The sequence below is a fragment of the Lutra lutra genome, chromosome 11 (genome assembly GCF_902655055.1).
Source record: "Lutra lutra chromosome 11, mLutLut1.2, whole genome shotgun sequence".
Lineage (NCBI taxonomy): Eukaryota > Metazoa > Chordata > Mammalia > Carnivora > Mustelidae > Lutra > Lutra lutra.
This window is the reverse complement of record NC_062288.1, coordinates 9968259-9991393: the sequence shown is the minus strand read 5'-3', so window position 1 is coordinate 9991393 and position 23135 is coordinate 9968259. Positions and strand designations below refer to the sequence as shown.

The 23135-nt window shown below is 47.5% G+C and overlaps 1 protein-coding gene across 1 annotated transcript in view; it reads left to right on the top strand.

Annotated features, from left to right (window-relative positions):
• VOPP1 (VOPP1 WW domain binding protein) overlaps window positions 1-23135 on the top strand; it is a 106020-nt gene that overhangs the window by 70346 nt on the left and 12539 nt on the right. Inside the window, exons 3-4 of the mRNA XM_047694630.1 lie at window positions 3281-3358; window positions 9558-9694. Of these exons, the coding sequence (XP_047550586.1) occupies window positions 3281-3358; window positions 9558-9694 (215 nt within the window). The remainder of the gene's footprint in view (window positions 1-3280; window positions 3359-9557; window positions 9695-23135) is intronic.

Sequence of the window (23135 nt, the reverse complement as noted above, 5' to 3'; positions counted from 1 at the left end):
AAGCCAGACAGAAGCCCCTGCCACGGAGGAGCTTTCTTTCTAGGAGAGAAAGACAGTGGTAAAGATACCTGCCCTAGTGTCTAGGATGTAAGGAGTGCTCCTTACCTGTAACCTTTGTTCTAATTTGGATTCATGTTCTATTGCTTCGTAATAAATTACTGCAAAGTTAGCAGACTGAAACGATGTACATTTATTATCTTATAATTCCTGTAGATCATAAGTCTGGGCACAACAGCCACTAGTGGGTCCTTTGCTCTGGTTCTCACAAAGCTGAAATCAGGAGTTGGCCGGGCTGTGTCCTCATCTGTGGCTCGGGGTTCTCCTGCAAGTTTGTGCAGGTTGTTGGCAGAATTCTGCTCCTGTGGTTGTCAGGCTGAAGTCCCAGTTCCCTTGCTGGCCGGTTGGTGGTTGCACCCGGCTCCTGGAGACCACCCCCCATCTCCAGCACATGGCCTCTTACCACACAGCAGCTACTTCTTTTTTTTTTTTTTTTTTTTTTTTTTTGACAGACAGATCACAAGTAGGCCGAGAGGCAGGCAGAGAGAGACAGGAGGAGGAGGCAGGCTCCCTGCTGAGCAGAGAGCCCGATGCGGGACTCGATCCCAGGACCCTGAGATCATGACCTGAGCCAAAGGCAGAGGCTTTAACCACTGAGCCACCCAGGCGCCCACACACAGCAACTTCTTAAAGCCAGCGGGAGTCTTCGATTACATACCACCTTGTGGTATGTGTGCATGCGCACCCCCCCCCCCCACACACGGACACATGTATTGGTTACCCAAGACCATTGAGATTCTTGAGGAGGAGGGCACCAAGGAGTTGCTGGAGATAGTGCTGTGCACCACGTGGGCAGAGTGTGTTGCTTGAGTGGCACTGGGTCCTTGCTGGTCCAGCCCTGGCCCGGATCCCCTGTCCACCCCCTGCAGCCCCCTGAACCAGGCATTTCATTTCCTCTCATGTTCTGTGCTTAACTGTTCTTTTCCATGTGCAGCCGCAGTGTCTGTGCGGCTAAGACTGGAGCCAGCACTCCTCCACCAGCACTGAGGGCTCGTGCCAGCCCAGGTCGTTGCCAGGCTGGATTTCTGCGTGGTCTCCGCTCAGGTGTCCCCTTCTCAGTGAGTCATCCCGGAACACCCTGTTGGAATTTGTCTTCCTGCCGCCCCTCTCCCTTGCTTTCAGCCTCCCAGCTGCTACTTTATTTTTCACCAAAGTAGAACTTGCTGCCATCCAACACGGTTCATATTTTTCTTCTTGCTTATTTGTCTTTCTCTCCTAGAAAGGAAGCTCCTCCGTGGCAGGGGCTTCTGTCTGGCTTCTCATTGCTCCACCTCCCAGGGTCCAGCACAGACACAAGTTTCTAGTAGCACCTCGGTGCTATTTTGATGGATGCATAGGTTGTAAGAACCAGCAGCGTTTTTTAAATTGTTTAATTCAAGTATAATATACAGTGTTATATTAGTTCCACGTGTGCAATATGATTCAGCAATTCTGCACATTATCAGTGCTCTTCATGATAAGTGTACTTGAAATCTCCATCACCTGTCCCCCTTCCCTTCGCCTACCTCCCCTCTGATGACCACCAGTTTGTTCTCCATAGTTCAGAGTCCGTTTTTCGTTTGTCTCTTTTTTTCTTTGTTCAACCAGCAGCATTTTTTAAGCACACACTTTGGTGCTTTGCTATTTGTTGGTTGATTAAAGCAGGTTAAACAGATCACCTTCTGTCACCAACTTATGGGAGCGTCTCGTGGCAATCGTAACGAGTTCTACCTGGTACATACAAGTCCATGTCTGTGGGCTGTGGGAGGACTGGGTGGGAAAATATCTGTGTCCTATGGAGAATGTGTGTGTGTGTGGATCTGGTTCTGCTGGTGGTGGTGGTTCAGCAGGAGTCACTCAGCTCAGTTGGTCCTTGAAATGATGGAGGATTTAGCAGCATTCGGGGGCTGGGGAGCTAAAAAGACAGACGCAAGCTCTGGGAGCCAACCAAGGACAAACAGCACTGGAGTTCAGGCTTACTGAGTTTCACTTAACTCCTAACTCACCATCTTAACTAGTCTTCACTTATATTTCTTAGGGAGCTATTTTCTACACATTTTTCTTCATTTAACAAGTCAGTTTGTACTGTACTTACCTATAAATTCAGTGTCCAGGATCTGGGATCAAACTGTGTATTTCTCCCAGCGATTTTCTTTTAAGAGAAGAAAACTGACAGGAATGTAGATCACAGCTCTATTACCATGTTAAGTGACTACGAAACAGCCCACCTTGCTCCTTTTCCCCCACCCACGACCACTTGGACTCACGTCACTGGGGTGAAAGTTGCTCTGTAAATTCCAAAATGTGAACCAAGGGGCTTCAGCTTTCATGGTAGTTTCTCTTTTCCACAAAAAAGATTGGGGGGTGGAACAGTAAAGGAAGCTAACTTGACTCTTCAGAATCCACACTGAGTCCTGAGGCCCCCCCGCCTCAGGCACCGGGGAGGGGACAGCCTCAGCAAGAGCAAGGACAGCCCCGTGAGCAGATTAGAGAAGGACGATGGCCGTAGAACTTACAGCGGTCATTTAAAGAGGTCCTGCCGGGGTGCCTGGGTGGTTCGGTGGGTTAGGCCTATGCCTTCGGCTCGGGTCATGATCTCAGGGTCCTGGGATTGAGCCCCACATCGGGCTCTCTGCTCAGCGGGGATCCTGCTTCCCCCTCCCTCTCTCTGCCTGCCTCTGCCTACCTGTGATCTCTGTCAAATAAATAAATAAAATCTTAAAAAAAAAATAAAGGGATCCTGCCTTCCCCCCCCCCCCCCATTTTACTGGGAAACTGCAAAAACTCCGTTACAGGAAACTGAGGCTCACAGAGATTGAGTAACTTGTCAGAAGTCCCGCAGCCATTAGGTGGCGAGACCAGTACTAACCCCCTGTGCCGTCGACTTCATAACTCATGGGATTTGCCAGTGTGGGATGCCCCTCTCCTGCCCCTCATCATGGCGGGGGTTGGGCACTGAGCGGTACCTACAGAGCACGGATGCAGGCCTGTGGTTGCCAGCAGCAGAGCGGGTGGGTTTCCTGCGGGTCTTTGGTAACAGGCCTCACCAGAAGGTGGTCCAGCACATGGGGATGTGGAGGCAACACAACACTTTGAACGATGCCGGTTGCGTCTGTCTCAGTACTTTTATGTCTGGGTGTCCAGACTGAAACGCCTTGGCCCTGAAATCGGCCTGGATCTCATGCCTGGTTCCGTTTGCCTTCCCAGCCAGACACTGAGCAGCCTCTGCCCCTCTCTCCTGCAGATGCCGCCCGTACGAGGACTGCTGTGGCTCCAGGTGCTGCGTGCGGGCCCTCTCCATCCAGAGGCTCTGGTATTTTTGGTAGGTCTCAACTCTTCCTGGTCTCCAATGCTTTGCTCTCCCTCCCACCTCCTGCCCCCCAGAGCCGCGGCCACACTCAGTATTACCACATCACCTTCCCCTGGGGTCTCAGTCTCGGGGACAGTCTCGGTCAAGAAAACAGGTATGTTCAGACCGGCTTCATGATGAGCACTTCTGCTCCCAGTTTGCAGGAAGCTCGTTCCCATTTTCACAGGCTGTGGCTGGGAAAGAGGAGCCCATCTGTTGGAGGGTGGGCGGGCGGGATGGCAGTGTTGTCCCTTCAGCAGCTCCTGGTTTCTGAGATGGAGCTGAGGGTGATTGAAAGACTGAGAATTAGCAAATCTCGCTCTGAAGTCCCCGGTGCCTGAAAGCCGTTCCCATTCACACTGTGTCAGCTGAAGCGAACTTTCGGGACAGATAGCCTACTGCCGGCCTTCCAGCTCTGCTGAGGGAAACCAGGAGCTGTGTGAAGTCTGGAGAATTCTACCTCGAGAGGGAATGAGGGGGTACTGCTGACAGAGCATCCCGGAAGGCCAGAGGTGTGGTTTCCAGTAACACTGGGAGAGCCCGTGCATTGCTGTCCTCGGGGGATGCCCGTCTGTGGGTATATCTGAAAATTTATTGGACACTCTAGATGAGATGCTGCTTCAGATCCCAGGGACGGCAGGGCCCGGGTGGGAGAGGATTTGCCTGAAGCCAGTGCGGCATTTCCTGCGCTCACCCTCCTCTGTTCCCCTGCGGTGGGGCTACCCTCCAGGCAAAGTCCCAAAGCTTCTGGATGACTTTTGGATCTGACATCCCTGGCTTCCAGAGACTTTAAGGCTTCTACTGAGCATACTACAGTAGCCATTTGACATTTTTTGAGGTTTTCTCGTTCCCTTCTGACAACTTTTACCGATTTTTGATTAGGGAAAACACCTGTGAGTGGGGATTCCACATGTCACGTTGTCTTTGATAGGAGAGGCTGGTCTTCTGTCCCTGTCACCACCTCCTTGATGGGGGATCAGTCATTTGGGGGCTCAGCTCACCTGTCATATCTGACCCTACCCTGGCCTCCCTCAGGGCTGGCTTGGGCATCCCCTGTCTCGATGTCACCACTTCTGGCAAGCTCTCCTGAACCAGGTGCCATGTTGGTGCCTAAAACTCTATAAATGAAGGTAAATGTTTTTTGGACCAAGATTTTCTAACTGCAAGCATTTTGGGGTGCACTTTAAAGTGGAGTGGATTAGTACCACAGCAGGGACAGGAGGACCAGTGAGTGGGGGGGGGGGTTTCCAGACCTTGGCCTGGCTTCACACATACTGGCCCTCAGAATTTTTCCTCCATGGGGCCTTGTGTAGTACAACAAGACCAGACTGCCTGGGACAAGAATCCTGAAATAGCAAGCTTACCTAAAGCACCACGTGTTCCTAAAAATGAAAAAAACTTGTCAAAGTTTAGGTATTATGTGATTTTTTTTTTTTTAATTGAGAGTCCAGGGATGCCTGGGTGACTCAGTGGGTTAAGCCTCTGCCTCTCACTCAGGTCATGATCTCAGGTTCCTGGGATTGAGTCCTGCAATGGGCTCCCTGCTCAGCGGAGAGCCTTCTTCTCTCTCTCCCTCTGCCTGCTGCTCTGCTTACTTGGGCTCTCTCTCTCTCTGTGTCAAATAAATAAATAAAAGTCTTAAAACAAAACTGAGAGTCCAGGGGGCACCTGGGTGGCTCATTTAATTAAGCAATCTGACTCTTGATTTCAGCTCAGGTCATGATCTCAGGGTCACAAGATGGAGCCCTGTGTTGGGCTCTGTGCTGGACGTGGAGCCTGCTTAGGATCCTCTCTCTCCCCGCCTTGCATCCCCCCGCCCCTGTGCTCACTCTCTTGAAAAAAAAAAAAAAAAAAAAGAATTAAAAAATCGAGAGTCCAGGAAAAATATGAAGGCCTGGAAACTAGAGCATCTTCTGTTGGCTTTCCCAGGAAGCTTTACCTGAACCAGCAGTCAGGTGCCATTGAGCCCCTGGCCAGGGCCCCTTGTCAGAGTTAGGACACATTAGTAAGACAGCATGCGGTGAGCTAGTGGGATCCCTACAAAGAGACATCTTGTGAGTGCCATCAAACAAGGAGTGACAGGGGCGCCTGGGTGGCTCAGTGGGTTAAAGCCTCTGCCTTCGGCTCAGGTCATGATCCCAGGGTCCTGGGATTGAGCCCCACATTGGGCTCTCTGCTCAGCGGGGAGCCTGTTTGCCCCCCTCTCTCTCTGCCTGCCTCTGCCTACCTGTGATTTCTGTCAAATAAATAAAATCTTAAAAAAAAAAAAAAACCCAAAAAAAAACAACCAAGGAGTGACAGATGACAGATGTGGCCAAGTTATTAGTGTTGAGATTCTGACCACATGTTCTAAAATGGGGATATAGCCAGAAAAGACCTTGAGGTATAATTTTGAGGCACCCCAGCTGAAGTCAGAGGATGCCTGGGTTCTTCCCGCTCAATGCATTTCTTCTCGGGGTAAACATTAAGGGTTTGGTATGCACCAGGCCCCCCTAGAGAGGCACTTACAGTAGTCAGGCTCGTAAAAGAGACAGATGTCTAAATAGGTAATTATATGTGGAGAGTTTTCTTATTTTTTAAACAGATTTATTTTTATTTTTACTTTTATTTTTTTTTAAAGATTTTATTTATTTATTTGACAGAGAGAGATCACAAGTAGGCAGAGAGTCAGGCAGAGAGAGAGAGGGAAGCCAGCTTCCTGCCGAGCAGAGAGCTTGATGTGGGACTTGATCTCAGGACCCTGAGATCATGACCTGAGCCGAAGGCAGAGGCTTAACTCACTGAGCCACCCAGGTGCCCCAGATTTTTTATTTATTAGAGAGAGAAAGAGCATGGCAGCAGGGAGCAGAGGCAGAGGGAGAAGCAGACTTCCTGCTGAGCAGGGAGCCCGATGCAGGGCTCCATCCCAGGACCCCAAGATCACGACCTGAGCCAAAGGCAGATGCTTAACCAACTGAGCCCTCCAGGCACCCACGGACGTGGAGAGTCTTAAACCAGTGTTTAAATCAGAGTGTCTGATGCCGGAAAAATGGGGAAAAGCTGACAGATCTTCTGACCGGGTCTCAGTGAGGGTGTTCTGTGCAGAGGGAGCAGCACACTGATGGGACAGAGACGTAAGAAGAGCCGATGTGGTGAGAGTGGCAGGAAACTCATGTGGGGCGCAGGTGTTTGGGGGAGAGGGATAGGGGATGGGAGTACAGAGTTGGACGTGGAGGGAAGCAAGGGCTGCTCTCCAACCCGGGTCCCACCTTGTTTTCGAAGAAGTCTGTCTACTTACCATAGGACGAAGCTTTTGGAGGAAAATGCTTTCAAACCTCCATGCCAGTTCTGAAATATCAAGTAATCTTTAACCAACACTGTTTGACTGAGATCATTCGGATTAGAACAACTAGACCGAGAGCACCCTTGCTTGAGCTGGGAAGCTCGCTGGGAAGGAGGAAAACCAGACAGGGTTCTGCCGGTGAGCCCTGCTGCTGGGGGCTCCCACTCCTACAGAGTTGTCCTGGGAGAGAACCAAGTGCTGGGGGGAGGGCAGAAAGGGATTGGGAAAAACAAATGGGACTGAACAAACCAGCTTACTTTTGATAATAGAAAAGGCAGGAACTTCCTCTCTTTTTTTTTTTTTTTTTTTTAAAGATTTATTTATTTATTTGACAGAGAGAAATCACAAGTAGGCAGAGAGGCAGGCAGAGAGAGAGAGGAGGAAGCAGGCTCCCTGCTGAGCAGAAAGCCCGATGTGGGGCTCGAACCCAGGACCTGGGATCATGACCTGAGCCGAAGGCAGCGGCTTAACCCACTGAGCCACCCAGGCGCCCCAGGAACTTCCTCTCTTAATCCCTGGAAAGCTCCCCAAACCTGCTCAGCAATCAGTCCTGAGTACTTCAGAGAACGGCCCTTCTAACTGTACCACTCCTTTTCCCTAACCGAGGTCTTGCTTCCTCTCTTTCCTTGTTCCTATACGCTCATTTCCCTGTTCCTTATCAGTTTCTCTCTTAAAATGAGTTCTTTCAGACTAAGATTTCAGTGAGGAATGATGTTGATGATTGATACCGAAGCCTGCCATTGTTTCCTGCCGTGTGACTTTGTTCTGTCTCTGCCTCGTACTTGCCAGCAGTCTGAAGTAGGAGGAGCACTATCGTTCTCTTTTGGCTGAGAGAAGAATAATTCCGTTCGACAGTGTAAACCACGTTTCAGCTTATCTCAGGGAAGAGACCCATAGCTCAGACGTCTTGTGTATTTTCCAATCCGGGGAGCCCGGTCTGTCGGGAGTGAGTGGTAGGGTTACTTGAAAAGGCAAACCCTTACATACAATCGGCCCCTCTCTCTGCTTTCTATTTCTGCTCAGATACTTACAGTTGGACCTGCTGGTGAATGTAAGATTATAACTGAGTCCACCCGAGGGAAATTAGCTTTAAGAGCTGGAACAGTTCCCTCTGTGATTCCAGCGCCCCAGCGCTGAGATGCCAGGCCCCGGCACAGTGGGGGTTCTGGAGCTCCCCAGGAGCTCCCCAGGGGCTCCCCAGGACGGGGGCCCACAGCCATCCTCTGGGGTCTCTTGCTTACCCAGCTTCCTGCTGGAGCACAGGAGCCGTTTTCTCCACCCGGAACATGCCTTCCCTCCTCTCTAGCTTGCCGCTTGCTTTCCGTCCTTCAGAACTCAGCCCAGATGTTGAAGGGAAGCACGTTTTTCTGATTGCCTCACTCTAACACATACCCTTGTTTAAAACCTCTTGCTTCACTGACTTGTACACTTAAAAATGGTGACAGTGGTCAGTTTTACATTATGTGTATTTTACTATGTACACACGCACACCCCCACCCCATGACTGCACCATCACTTTTCTTTCTTAGCACTGACCAGAGCTATAAATCACTGATTTTGTAAGTTTGCTGTTTGCTCTTCCCTCCCCTACCAGAATTCAGGTTTAATGGGTGGGGAGGGACCTCACCTTACACTCTCTAACGCACAAGAGCAGAGCAGCTGCTTAAAAATTGTTGAAGGTGTAATGAATTAGGAGACGGGTCAGAAAGCCACAATTTCAGCCCTTTCCTGAATCATTTCCTATTCTGATCTTTCTTCCTATTCCACATTCCAACGTTGTCCAGTAAATCCTGACTGACTGACTGATGGACTTGCTCTTAACATCGTCTTAAGAATCTTAAATTCTTTATTGTCTGCTTTTTTCTTCAATTTCATTTCTGTGTGGTCGGGTGCCTTTAACCATGATGCAGCTGGCTCTGCTGCATGTTCATCTTTCACAGGGTGATAAGCTGCCCACATAGTGTGGGTATATTGGGTGAGGGTCTGGAAGGTTCCCTGAGTCCCATAATACTGTTAGGTCAGAGAGAGGCAAGATTTTCCCAGCTGTCTGTGCAGGACAGACAGTGTGGCTCTTCTTAGTATGACTTCCCCTGTTTCTAGAAAGACAAGGTACAGTGCAAATGTGAGGTGGGAAGAAGCTATTTATCCATTTGTCAGTCAGTTATCAAATGCCAGCAATGTGACAGACCCTGAGAATTCTTAGATCTGAGTCGGACAAAGGTCCTGCCATTAAACCAGTCAGACTTTAAGGTCACGGTAGGAGAATGTCAGCCAGACTTAAGAGATTTCTCATCTGCAGCTTTTTTATTGACTGTATTTTCTCTGGTCCTGTAAGTTTTCTGTAATTAAGGTGTGCTCTAGGAAGGCCACCATTTAAAATTTGACTATTCATGTAATAATGGAGAGAAAACTGCTAGGAAGGACAAAGGTGCTTATCCTTGTTGCTTTCCCCGTGAAGAAGGGAAAGTGGGGGACACGGACAGTGAGGAGAGCTGGGTCAGCCGTGGCTTGCGTTCAGGCGAGATTGAGAAGCCATCTCCAGTTTTGACTAAAAGGACTGAGCTGGGATCCGAGCCATGGACAGAAAGTGATCGATGAAGCCTTTGAAGGCAGCTAACCAGCTGGAACATTTGGAGATGGAAAGCTCACTTAGCCTCTCTGTGTGAGTGAGCTCCGCTCAGGGGCATCCCAGGAGCCCTCCCAGGTGCCACCCACCCAAGAACGTGCTGGGCCCCTAGGATCCCTTCACTCGCGAGTCCCTGTTCGCGGCCCCCCAAGTCCTAGGGCCCTGAGCCTGGGCCAAGCCACGGTCGGCCTTGAGCAGCCCCTCCCTGCTGTGCTCTCGCTCAGGTTCCTGCTGATGATGGGCGTGCTCTTCTGCTGCGGAGCCGGCTTCTTCATCCGGAGACGCATGTACCCGCCGCCGCTGATCGAGGAGCCTGCGTTCAACGTGTCCTACACCCGGCAGCCCCCGAACCCCGCGCCAGGTCAGCCCAGCCCTCTGTCCTCGTCTCTCCTTTCTGTCGTGTTTGTGTCCCCTGCAAGCGTCCGGAAGGGTCCCTGCTACCACGTGGGCTGGAAGCAACAATTCAGGCCCCGTGTGTTCATTTCAGTTCTGCTGATCAGCCTCACTGCGCGTCTGCGCTGATGAAGCTGCGGCGTCTGTTGGATTGTACCTCTGTCACCTCGCGTTCTCACCCAGATCGTGGCGCACCTTTTATGCGTACATGTGTGGTTCATATATGCACCCTGTTGGCTGTTTTCCCTTAAAAACTATTTCATGTCTCAGTTTCCATTCCTGATGCACTGGGACTAGATACTGATTTTGCCACTAAGTGGTGATTTGCTTAGATATTCTATCATTGCTGATCATTTGTTTCTCTTGCTTGGATGTTTATTCATTATTAAACAATTATTTATGCAATCTACTAGTATTTGGGATGCCTCAGAATAGTGCTGCTACAGACATTTCTGTACCAGTTCCATGTGGCCTCGTTAGGCAGCATTACCCAAAGTGATGCCACAGAGTCAAAAAAAATTAGTGGTCTCTTCATTTTTACAAAATTGCTTTAACTATCTAAAATCCTCAGGTACTGTGGTGGGTGAATTCAAGCTTCCCTGGGGACACACGCTGGTTCCCTATTTTTGACATGATGTGTGAGATGTTTCCCTCCCCTTTGAGGGAGCCTTCTGAGGAGGAGGGGGTAGAGGGTGGCTCGGCATTGCCGTCAGAGTTCCTGTCTTTTGGCCACTGTGTGTGAGGCCAGGCGGCGGGCATCTCCGGTGCACGCCACAAGTGGACAGAATTCTAGGAGCAGTTCCTGCTGTGGTTTTTACGTCTAGAGATGCACTGTACACTGTGGGGCTTATAGTTGACAGCCCTGGTAACCTAAAATGTTGTGAGGAGGGTAGATCTTACCTTCAGTGTTCTTACCCTCATAATCATAAATTTGGAGGTAATGCATAGATTTATGGCTTACATCGCAGTGACGACTTCACAATGTATGTTTATCTCCAGACTCACCAGGTTGTAGACGTTAACAGTGGTTAGCTTTTTGTATGTCAGGCATAACAAAAAAGTTGTCTAAAAACAAAAAGAATTAGGGAGATTTAGTGTAAAAAGTTTTCTCTCTGCTGTCCTCACGATGCAAAGGGAGTGAGGATGGACATCTGTTGATTCGTTTTTTTACACCAGATACTCCCCAGCTTTTTTTTTTTTTTTTTTAAGAATCATCTTTATTATTTTTTTTAAATGTTACTAAAAAGATCTGAATATGGATTTCCCGTAACAGTTCAGAAGTTGTTGTACATTAACTTTTCAGTCGGGGTAGCATGACTTTTCACGTGCAGGTGGATTTTTAATCTTTCCTATTTGGGAATATTTGAATAGCTTCAAATTTACTCTCTAGGATAGGGTGAGGTGCAAATTTTCAAATAAATTCGGGGAGGGTGCAAAATTAGATTTCATCTGGATTAACCTGAGTCAGTCCTTTGATTTTTGTTTTTTCCTTTTCTAAGAACGAAACAGTAGATCAAAGAAATGGGTCAAAGACTTACAAATTTCCTCTATTTTTTTTCCCCCTGTTAGCACTATGTCAATTCATAGTACAGGGAAAAGCAGTCCATGTCCCACGTGGCCACAGATGCAAGACGCCACATGTCCTTTGCCACGGTGCTGTCAGGTCTGTCGTCCCTTTACGGTCAGGGTGAATGCTGAGAGCAGGAGGAGTTCCAGCTGCCGGCCACATAAGACCCCTTGAATGTCTGTGGTGTCTTGGTATTTCCAAATGAGGACACTGTGTGTCCCCCATGTACCATCTTTCCTCATTCTGCCTTTTCCCTGCATCTCAGTGCACCCCACTGGTCCTCAGTCCCCTTATCAACCACACCCAATAAACAGGCATCAGACCCTCCCCAGTCTTATCTCAGACTCTTACCCCTGAGCAATGGCTGCTGAAAGTTTCACAGTCATTGGTGTCTTCCAGCTCTTTGTCTACCGCAGTGCCACTGAAAAGGTCTTTATAAAAAAATTAAAAAGCACACAGGTCATGTTATTCTTGTGCTTTAAGGTTCTCCGCCAGCTCACTTTGTTCCCTGCAAGTCCGCACTCCTTAGCCAAGGACTCCGAAGCCTTTACAGCCTCATGCCTCCACCCATGGCCTTACTTCTGCTCAGTGGCCTGTGTGAGCCACCTGCTCTCACTGTTTGCCTGGAAAATGCCCCCTTGGAGAACTTGTCCCAGACCATCTCCCTTCATTGACCTTCTCTCCTGGGTGCTTTGCCAGGTGCTTTAACAGCACTGATTGGGGTGAGTTTTAATCCCTTTTGTCTACTTTGGACCCCCCACGAGCCCTGTGTCAGTAGGATTTACATCTCAGGCACCAGGCTGACTCCTTTCTGCCAGCTGAGGGAACCGGCCAGCCTGGGATCGGGGCCTACTGTGGCCACACTCGGAGCCAGGAGCCCCGGCCGGCTTGAATTGCTCACTCAGCCTGAGTATGCCGCAGCAGGTTCGCGGGACACAGCGCAGCCTGGGTTCCAGCCCTCCCTCACCCACTGGTGCATTGCGTAGTTTGCACAGCTGGGAGTGAAAGCCTGTGCGGTTACACAGATGATTGTAGAGTCACCAACCATGGTGAGGGCTGTGGAGGAGAACTTCAGGATGCGGGGAGAAGCCATGTATGTGGGAGGCTGCTGCCATACAGGGAGGTGGGAATGCCTGTTTAAGTGGGGGTGAGCGGGGAAGGAGTGAGGGACCAGGACGTGGGCAGAGAGGCCCCTGGGGTCTTCCTTCCCCTCCAGCCTTTAACACGCCCAGAGCTCCAAACACCTGTTGTCCATCCCGGGACCATGACATCCACTGAGGACACTACTGAAGGCGGCGTAAACATAGGAATCTAGGGCAGGAGAGTCCCTAGTAAAAAACTGTCCTTTGTAGAAGGCAAAGAAAGCCCAGAAACACCAGGGAGCCGCTGTTGGGGGGGGGGGGGGTGAAGCAGAGCCTCTCCAGCGTCTCAGGGAGTGTGGTTGAGCCCATTCCCCTGTGGTCGGAGGCATTCAGAGTAGTGGGAGCCACTCCGGGCCCTCCAGGCCCATCCTGATGCGTTTCCGTGGGAGCTGCATGCCAGAGCCCCTCACACCTGCCCCCTCTGCCCGGCAGCGAGTCCTCGCTGTCTTTCTTCTGTTTGTGCACCTCATACGGGCCTGCAGCCCTATGCAGCCGTCAGTCCCAAAATACACCGTAGTATCACATGAGGGCAGGCTGGCTTTGTGCCGTAGGCGTGCACAGTTTCCATAATTTCACGACCAGATCAAGGTCTGTGCCATTTGCTCACAGCACTGAGCTTGGAAGCAGTGTAAGTGCTTTGATTTGATCCTTTAGAACTAGTCATAAAAAAAAATAGGGCGTGTTGGCTTTTTAGTGATTCCAGGTACATACCCGTCTCACGCTGTCTGTGGGTTTCATCCCCTCTGAGGCAGTTTCTTGAGATCCTGTAATGCTCGGGGCACCGTGCCCCTGGGGGTGTGCGGTGGGAGAGGAAGGCCATGCAGAGCTTGGACGTCTATCAAGAGAAACTCAGTGCACTAACGTTACACGGTAACAGGATACAGGTTACAGGATAGATGTTATGCCCAGGAATAGACCGCTCCGTGCTCAGGAACACAGCATGTTCGTGAAACACAAGACAGTGTTCATGGATCTGCTGGGGGGGGGCTCCAGTTCTCTTCTGCTGGCCTGGGGGAGGGGAAGTAGATTCTGGCGAGCTTTGCTTCTTTGTGAGGAAGAAGAAGCAGAAGGTTTTAGAGAACCCATACTCGTGCACAGGATGGGGGGAGAGTCGAGGCCCATGTCCTGGTATGCAGAGGGACACACAATGGCGTTCCAGCCATGACCAGCATCCCAGCGCAGCATGGCCGAGTGAGGAAAGGCAGGTCTGCGCATTGCAGAGATCGCTCCTAACTGGGGCAAGGGGAAGGCTGTGACAGCATCGTGGTTTTAGGGGGCTTGTGGAGCAAGACCTGGGGGGAGAGGCTGACAAACCAGGTATGCAGCTGAAGTTCGGAGGTGGGCTCTGACAAGCAGAGGCTGAAGCCCAAGGCTGTAGCTCATTTGGGCCCCGAGCTAAGTGGGGGGTGTTGATATTTGGGGAACAAAAAGAGGCACCTGGACAGGGGGTTAGGAGGCCTGAGGTCTATGAGATCACAGTGGGCCACTGTCTTTTTTGAGCCTAGGCACTTCAGCTGCAAAATGGAATCATATGAAGAAAAGCAGTCATTGTTTCAGTTTAGTCTTTAAATACGGAGGTAGCCAAAATGTCACTGGAGAAAGTCAGAGCTCCCTAAATGCTGTAGGCCCTTCCCCTCCCAAATCTTTCCACATCATGCTGCTGGCAGGGTCTGTGGATATGCCCTCCTGGGTAGAGAGGAAGGATAGACTTCCTTCTTTCATTCAGAAAGCGCGAGCTAACTGGCAGCAGCCGCCGTGTTCACACAGGAGCAGAGGTAGGACCAAGGTGTCCTCACTGCTGCCCTTGAAGAACTTGTAGAAAGAGGGGGTTGGGAGGAAGGTCAAAAGATAGAAACTTCCCGTAATAAGGTAGATAAGGTCTGGGGCCTATAGTTAATACTTTGTTGCATATTTGGAAGCTGCTAAGAGGGTAGATCTTAAAAGATCTCATAAAGAAAAAAATGCATAACGGTGTTACTGCAGTGGTCATTTTACAATATAAACATATATCAGATCATTATATCTTAAACAATGCTCCGTGTCGATTACACCTCGATAAAACTGGAAGAAAAAAAAAAGAACTTTTAGAACAATGGGAAGAAAACCTAAAAACCTTGGCTAAAGCAAGGCCGTGGGCCTGGAGGAGAGCAGGGGCTGGACTTCTGGAAGCCCTGAGTGGCGGTCTCGGCCGAACTTGGTGTGCGCGGGATGAATGTAGGGAAGGGGGCACTAAGAGGCCCACCAAGGAGAAGAGGATTCAGTTATGGCCTCTCTCCTTCGTGGGGTATCATGTGGTCAGCGGAGTTAATAGTGAAGATCTAGGCCACGTAACTGTGGCAAGACAAGTGTACAGCTGTGTTCGGGGAGGAGGGAGGTGGGTGATGTGTCATTGAGAGTGTGGATTCTGACCGTGTCGTCGCACACACACACGGAGAGAGGTCAGAGAGGGTGAGCAGTAATGACATCTGCGGTGTTGATGTGATTTGTTTTCTTTCAAAATGCCTTCCTTTAATGCTGATTGATGTGACTAACACTGATATAAAAAAAGGATAAAATAGAAGAAGATGGAGAATTCCATCCAGTGCTCCACTGGGAGATACATTGTTGTTCCTTTCCGGCCGTGCAGTTGTGGTGAGTCCGTTGATGGTTTTCTGGTAGTTCTGATGTCTGAATCTTATACTTGCAGAGACTCCAGTGGTCTGACTGAGTGACACCAACTGCAGGGAAGTGGGAGTAATGGGGAGTATGTCTGATAGTTTAATCACCCTTCACATCGGAGCCGAAACGCAAACAGAGCTGCTTGAGTTCTGGGGACAGCCTGGTGTTTTGGAGCAGGTGGGGTAAGGATAATTCTACTTCAGGCTGATGGTGCTTCAGGTGTGTGGAGACGGAGACCAGACAGCCTGTTGCCGTCTCTAACCCCTGTAGCTCTGAGGGTTACATTATGTGTTTTCTGAAGAAACTGGGTGAAGAGACGCTGGTGAGCAGCTGCCCTGGGCTGGGGAAGCCTGTGCTTCCCTGGGAGTCTCCTCCCTGTCACTCCGCTGTGCTGCTCTGGGGCACCCCCTTCAGGAGGAAATTATATCAGAACTTATGGTTTGGGAGAAAGAAAGTAACTGGAAATATTTAAGTTATTTATTTAAAAGTCACAAATGCCAGTGTCCTAATATACTTTCATAGCTACCAGAATACTCCTTACCACTTCCTCACTGATGGCAGAAGGTGCCTGGTTGACCAGATAATTCGGGCGAGTGAGAAGGTCTGGTTTTGAGGGCTGTTTCATCTACTGAAGCCCAAGAATTACAGCCTCACAGCAGGGAGTTCCTCCTTGCTAACCAGAAATATTTTTCCAGAAAGTTCCATGTGTCTGTCTGTCTGATTTTCTGCTTGTGTGTCTTCTCTTTCTGTCATTCTTATTCTGGTAATTCTTTCTAACTTTGATGCCACCTTTCCTTTTCTAGGACAACTCAATTGCTATTTTGTAGATTTGCACTACTTAGTTCATATAAAATAGATGTATCTAGATGTCCTACCATATAAAAGTGGGAGTTATAATTTTTTTCCTTCCATGTGAAAATGTGAGGGTTTTTTTCCCACATAAGAACATTTAATATCCTTAGCTACTAGAAATAGATAACACTTCACACAGAGTGCAATTCAAAAGGAAAGGTGTCTTTTTTAGCCTGCCCTGTTGGGAGGCAGTTTATTGTTACTTTAATTACAACAGTGTTCCCGTCTATAATCTTTGATCATCGGGGACAGAAACTTCTAGCACATTTAAGTCTTCTGCTTATTATTCTCTGCTCTGCCAATGACAGAGAAAAGAGCTGTGAGTTTGATCCCCTTTCCTGCCCAGGCACATTCTTAAAAACCACTCATACTTGAGGGAAGATGACACAAGTCTGAAGTGTGTTCCTAAGGGCAAAGCTGGCCAGACAGACTGTTCCCACCCACTTCATTTGCATCGAAAGTCCTTAGGTTACCTTTCAAGTCTGTTGCTTCATCTGTCCAGATTGCCTCCCAAGCCTGTCATCATGAACTTTTCTCCCTAAATGTATTTGAAAGGGCTATTATTAGTCCTTTCAGAGATGAAGTAAGGACAGACTTGGGCTCCTTGTTGCAGAGAGGTCCCCAAATGATGTCTCGTACACACACAGTCTCCTTCTGTCACTTGTCAGCGTGTTTTAAGCGCATGCATTGTGCATTAAGTGCTTGCTTAACCTCCGTGCATACAGTAGAGATTAAACAGATGGCCCCTGGCTCTGGGCTCTTCAGGAAGGACAGTGAAGCAGAGTGACAGCAGTAGTAACCCCTGACCGCTGATCTAATAGAAAAATGTGGAAGCTGTAGATCCTGAAGTTAAAAATTAAAAAAATTTGAAATTTTTATTCTCTTATCCTATATATTTGGGTTGCATGTGGAACTTCAGTAAAAATACAACATGCATTTTCCACTTGATCTGCCTTTTACCTTTTCAGTGTCCTCTAATACATTTCATCTTTTTTAGAAGACTTTTAATGTCTTGGGATAATTTAAAATGTTTTTTGTCTGCTGTTTGTTGTGTATTAATATTTAACACTTATGAAATACAAATCAAAACCACGATGCACCTCACACCTGTCACAGTGGCTAAAATTAACTCAGGAAACAACAGATGTTGGCAAGGATGTGGAGGAAGGGGAATTCTCCTACACTGTTGGTGGGAGTGCAAACTCATGTAGCCATTCTGGAAAACAGAATGGAGGTTCCTAAAAAGTTATAAATAGAGCTACCCTATAACCCAACAATTCCACTACTGGGTATTTACCCAAAGGATAAAGAAATACTGATTTGAAAGGGCACATGCACCCCAATGTTTATAGCGGTGTTATCAACAATAGGCAAACTATGGAGAGAGGCCAGATGTCCATCAGCTGATGAATGGACGAAAAAGATGTGGTATAAATAGACAGCGGAATATTACTCAACCGTCAAAGGAATACCGTCTTGCCATTTGCAACGTGAATGAAGCTAGAGTGTATCACGATAAGTGAAATAAGTCAGAGAAAGACAAATACCATATGATTTCACTCAGTTGTAGAATTTAAGAAACAAAATAGATGAATATATGCAAAGGGGAAAAAAAGAGAGAGAGAGGGAAGCAAACCATAAAAGACTCTTAAGGACTTCACGCTGACTGGAGGGAGGGGGTGGGGGATGGGCTACATGGTGATCGGTACTTAGGAAGGTGCTTGTTGTAATGGGCACTGAGAGTTATATGTAAGTGATGAATCACTGAATTCTACTCCTGAAACCAATGTTACACTACATGTTAACTAACTAGAATTTAAATCAAAATTTGAAGGAAAAGATACTTTAACCCTTATGTCTCTGTGAAGGAAAACTGTCTAGTAGAAAGCTAGGTTGGCTGCTCCTTTGAGACCCATGAAGGTAATTATTGTTACTGAAAACAAAGCGAGCTTAGCAGTGGGTATGTAACTTACCAGGAATATTTTATTAGTTCCTTTTGGTTTATTATAGGCACATGACAGAAAAATCATAGAAAGTCACAAGTCACAGTATCCTACTGGTCATCGGGTTCCAGCCCACCTTCCCACCCATGAGTCAGTACTCTGTATTCTGCTCCTACCCCCAAATTGGCCTCCTCTCTGTCACCAGAGCTTCAGTGAAAGAAAGCCAGCTCTGACATTACCTTTGTCAGCTTTGGGCACCTCTGCCCAAGGCATTTTTGTTCATGAGGCTTCTACAAACTGGAGAAGCACACGATGGGCTGGAAAGAGGAAAGAGCATGTTTGTCCACAGCTTCAGTTAAAGGCTGGCAGAGGGCTGGAAGGAAGTCCGTAATGCTAATTTTCCACAAAAGGAACTCCAGTATCTAGTTTGACAGTGTATTACGCATCTTTATAGTATCTGCTCTTGGAATTAAAAGTAACATGTTGGGGCACCTGGGTGGCTGAGTCCGTCTAGCGTCCGACTCTTGATTTTGGCTCAGGTCACGATCTTGGGGTTGTGAGGTCACGCCCCATGTTGGGCTCCGCGCTGGGTGTGGAGCCTGCTTAAGATTCTCTCTCTCCCTCTCCCTTTGCCTCTCCCCCCTAAAAGAAGTAACTTGTCTGCATTCTAAATCAGCATCAAAAAAAGTAATAAACATTTTTTAAGGCAAAAAAGCAGACTAGGTTGAGAAACATTGAGGAGACATAAAAGCAAAATAAGACAGTCGAAGACTACCTACAATATATATTACAGTGACTCTAAATGTGTTAAAATCTCATCAAGTTGTGTTAAAAATCCAATGATATACTGCTTTAGAGAGAGACCGCTGAAGGATGTAACAGAAAAGTAATAGGAGTGCATGAGTTTAGCAGAGAATGATCCAAGGTGATCTGATAGCTACTGGGAGAAGGTGCAGTGAGAATCACAGGCGGAGCTGGCTGTCGCCATCTCAGTGGGAGGCAGTGGTAGTCTGGGCCAGGGTGACAGCAGGGAGGTCGGTGGCAATGGGGCAGGTGTGTGGTCCATCTGGGCTGAGTTGGCAGGACTTGTAGAAGAGTTCCAGTGAACAGAGGGACCTAACCTCTTTAGGACTCAGGTTTTTCTTCTAAGAGAGGAGGGAGGTAATGTTATGAAGATGAGTCGACACTTGTAAAGTGTCTGGTTCTTCCACCTCGAAATTTGAGCTGGAAACCAGTAAGTGCATCCCTGGGAGCTTGTTAGAAGTGCAGACCCTTTTGCAGCACCCCAGAGATGCTCTGTGGACAGCTGCATTTTAACAAGACCCCAGGTGATCTGGAACAGCACGCGCACAGAGGAGACTAGATGTTTGATAAGAAGCAAAACAATGGGGGGTGGGCATTAGTAGTGAGTAAAACTTGTCCTCACTCAACTTCTGATTTATTCAGCCAGGAAAGAAAAAGTGAAATCTTCTGGTAGAAGGGTTTTGTTTCCTACTTACTCGGCTTTACCTGGCTCACAAAGCTTGCGGCTGCCTTTTCTTGGGGGACATTGGGGCCCCAGTGTTCACATGTGTCTCAGCTGTATTTCAGCTCTCTATATCATCTCTACAAACCCTGGCAGGTCTGCATGAAAGTATTAGGTTCCTACTACAGATGTTCCTTTTAACTCCCTCCCTCCACAGTCCTCCCAAAGAAGCAGTAGAAAAAGGCCCTTCTTTTTATGATGGGTAATAAATGCAGGCGGAAATATACAAAGTCATTTCTGCCCTGGTTCTCTTTTTTTCAGCTTACCAGTATTACCAGCCTTTTATTATTTTTTTTTATGATTTTATTTATTTATTTGACAGACAGAGATCACAAGTAGGCAGAGAGGCAGGCAGAGAGAGAGAGAGGAGGAAGCAGGATCCCCGCTGAGCAGAGAGCCCGATGCAGGGCTCAATCCCAGGACCCTAAGATCATGACCTGAGCCAAAGGCAGAGGCTTTAACCCACTGAGCTACCCAGGCGCCCCTTACTAGCCTTTTATTTACCCTTCAAGAAATAACCCATGATTTCCTGAATATATACACATATTAAAAAAAGAAGTCTTGGGGCACCTGGGTGGCTCAGTGGTTAAGCCTCTGCCTTCAGCTCAGGTCATGATCTCAGGGTCCTGGGATCGAGTCCCACATTGGGCTCTCTGCTCTGCAGGGAGCCTGCTTCCTCCTCTCTCTCTCTCTGCTTGCCTGTCTGCCCACTTGTGATCTCTCTCTGTCAGATAAATAAAATCTTTAAAAAAAAAAAAAGAAGTCTTTTTTTTTTTTAAGATTTTATTTATTTATTTGACAGACAGAGATCACAGGTAGGCAGAGAGGCAGGCAGAGAGAGGAAGGGAAGCAGGCTCCCTGCTGAGCAGAGAGCCTGATGTGGGGCTCGATCCCAGGACCCTGGGATCATGACCTGAACCGAAGGCAGAGGCTTTAACCCACTGAGCCACCCAGGCGCCCCTAAAAAAAGAAGTCTTTTTAATGCTGGTAAAAATAATTATCTATTGTGAAGATATGACTTGAATTATGTATTAAGTAAATTCAAGTGTATAAAATGAAAACTTAGAAATGAGAGGAAAGAATGCTGTGAACCAAAGGGGTACCCGTGCACTACTCTGAATCTGACCGAAGTATAAAAATGACTGGCACATTTAAAAGAATTTATCGAGTTGTGCACTACCAAGAAAATCTAAATCAGTCTAAAAAAGCAGAAGTCAGATACCTCAGGGTCTGGGCTAGGGTGATCTCAGTTTCATTTCTAACTTCATGCCTCTCTAGCAGATCTTGGGAATGTGACTCCGTTTCCCTAAGCTCCAAGCTCCTGAGCTGTGAGGCTGAGATCGTAAGAGACTTTCTTAGGGTCATTGCATGTGAGATGATGGTCCATACACAGTGTGGAGCCCCAGGCCCGAGGCAACACTCCGTAAGTGGCAGTAATCGCTACTACTAGTGGTTCTGAACTTGCAGTTTCAAGGAATCTGTAAATGAGCAAATAAATAATCTGCTCCCACTTGGAAATAAAAGAATCCTCCCTAAATCATCTGTTGAGCCAATGAAGGATAGGAGTGAGGGAGGATCCTAAGGGTCTGGGACTTACCCCACTTCGCCCCGAGCCTGCCCACCCAGTCTTCCCAGCTGAGCACATGGCAGCTCTCTTCTTCCAGCTGCTCGGGCCTAAAGCCGTCTTGACATTTTCTCCCACCCGCACCCCTACTGCTGCCCACCTCTGATTCACCTTCTCACCCGAGCCTCCTAACTAGTCGTCTTGCTTCCCACTTCCCTGGCTTTGGTCTGTTTCCAACAAAGCAGACCCTAGAGCAAGGCCGGCGCTCCCTAAGTGGAAGACTTACGATTTCTTGAGGCCACACACCCTGCTCACAGTCAGAAGTCCTTACAGTGGCCAGCAAGGCCCCTGCCTGCCTCGTACATCTCCCCTTCCTGCTGCTCTCCTGCTCCCACTCACCCCTCCTGCTGCGGTCCTCCCGGCTCATTCCACTCCCACTGCACACAGGCCTCCTGTTTTCCTCAGACCTTCCAGGCTGCTATGTTGGTGTCCTTTGCACTGACATTCCTTTTGCCTGAAAGGCTTGTTCTCCATCTAAACCCTCCCTGCCATATACACATGGCACGCTTCTCCATTACCTTGCCCCATACACTCGTGGTGGATTTCTTCATTTCTTTTTTTTTTTTTTAAGACTTTATTTATTTATTTGAGAGACAGAGATAGAGACAGAGAGCACAAGCAAGGAGGAGAGGGAGGAGCAGGCTCCCTGCTGAGCAGGGAGCCAGCCGCAGGGCTTGATCCAGGATCACAACCCCAGCTGAAGGCAGACGCTTAACCGACTGAGCCACCCAGGTGCCCTGATTTCTTCATTTCTTTTATGTCTTTCACCTTCTCGTGAGACCCTCCCTGTGTACACAGTGGAAAATTGCATTCCCTTTCCTCCTCCCTCGTTTGCTTTTTTCTAATCCCCCTGCTTTATTTTCATTTTTAACACTTAATATTGATTAATGTGCTATATTTGTTGTTCTTTATCTTCCTTATTGTCTCTCTTAGCTGTAAGCATCATAAAGACTGAGATTTCGTTTTTGCCATTGCTGTGTTTCAAGTGCCAGGAATGGTGTGGCAAGTGGCAGAGATTCAGTATTTGTTGAAGACACAAGTGAATGTGGGAATCAGCATGAATGTTAATATAAAAAAATGTAAGAAGTTGACTTCTAGAGGTGTTCTCATAGCTTTATTCTTTGTTAAAAAGTTTAAAATATGAAAGCAAATGAATTGACCTCTCCTTAAAAGAGGTTCCGAAACTATTAAACTCACAGAAAGCATAAGAAGCAAATAATAAAAATATAAATTAATTGCATAAAGCAGAAGAATAGACTTGCAAATTTAGAAGTTAGTACAAAAGCAATAAAAGTAAATGTCATTGCAAGTCCTACCCTTGATGTATCTAATCAGTAAAACAGGGAAAAAGTAAAATCAAAGGTGCAGAGAAGATTAAACATTGTAAGGAAGTATTCATGAAATGGAAAGCTGGGCAAGATAGAAAAGTGTACATTATCAAAGATGCATCAGAACATTGAAAATTTCAGTGGACCAAGCAAGCAAGAGTTTGAAGAACTTTTCAAAGAATTAACTTCTAGAATGGCTCTAAATTCATATGGTATCTTCGGAACTTTTAAGAACCAGTGCATTTTAACAGTGTGTGAATTACTACTAGGTATAGAAAATTATGGAAAAAAATATAGAAATCGACATAATTTGTTTTATGAAGCTGGTATAACTTGGAAACAACAGAATTAACTTATACTGAATTGTGTTTAATGAGCATAAATATGAAAGTCCTAGAACGCTGAATTACACAGTCTGTCAAAGAAGTAAACCACCATAACCAAGCATTGATCTTCCGAAAGAGAACAAGGATAGTCCAATGTTAGGCAAGCTATTAACATTCTAAAGTTAGATCAAAAAGCAATGATTGGCAGAGAATTCTGGGAAAAAGTAGGATAGGAAGCACCAGGAATTTCTCTCCTCACCTAGACAAAAATTGCACTGACAGAAACTGTCCTGATGCACCTCACAAGAAGACCCTTGAACAATACATCTTTGAACCGTGCAGGTCTGTTTATGTGTGGGTTGGTTTTTGTTTTTGTTTTTTTTTTTTTTTTTTCAATTAATATAGTACAGTTCTGTAAATGTATTTTCTCTTCCTTACAGTATT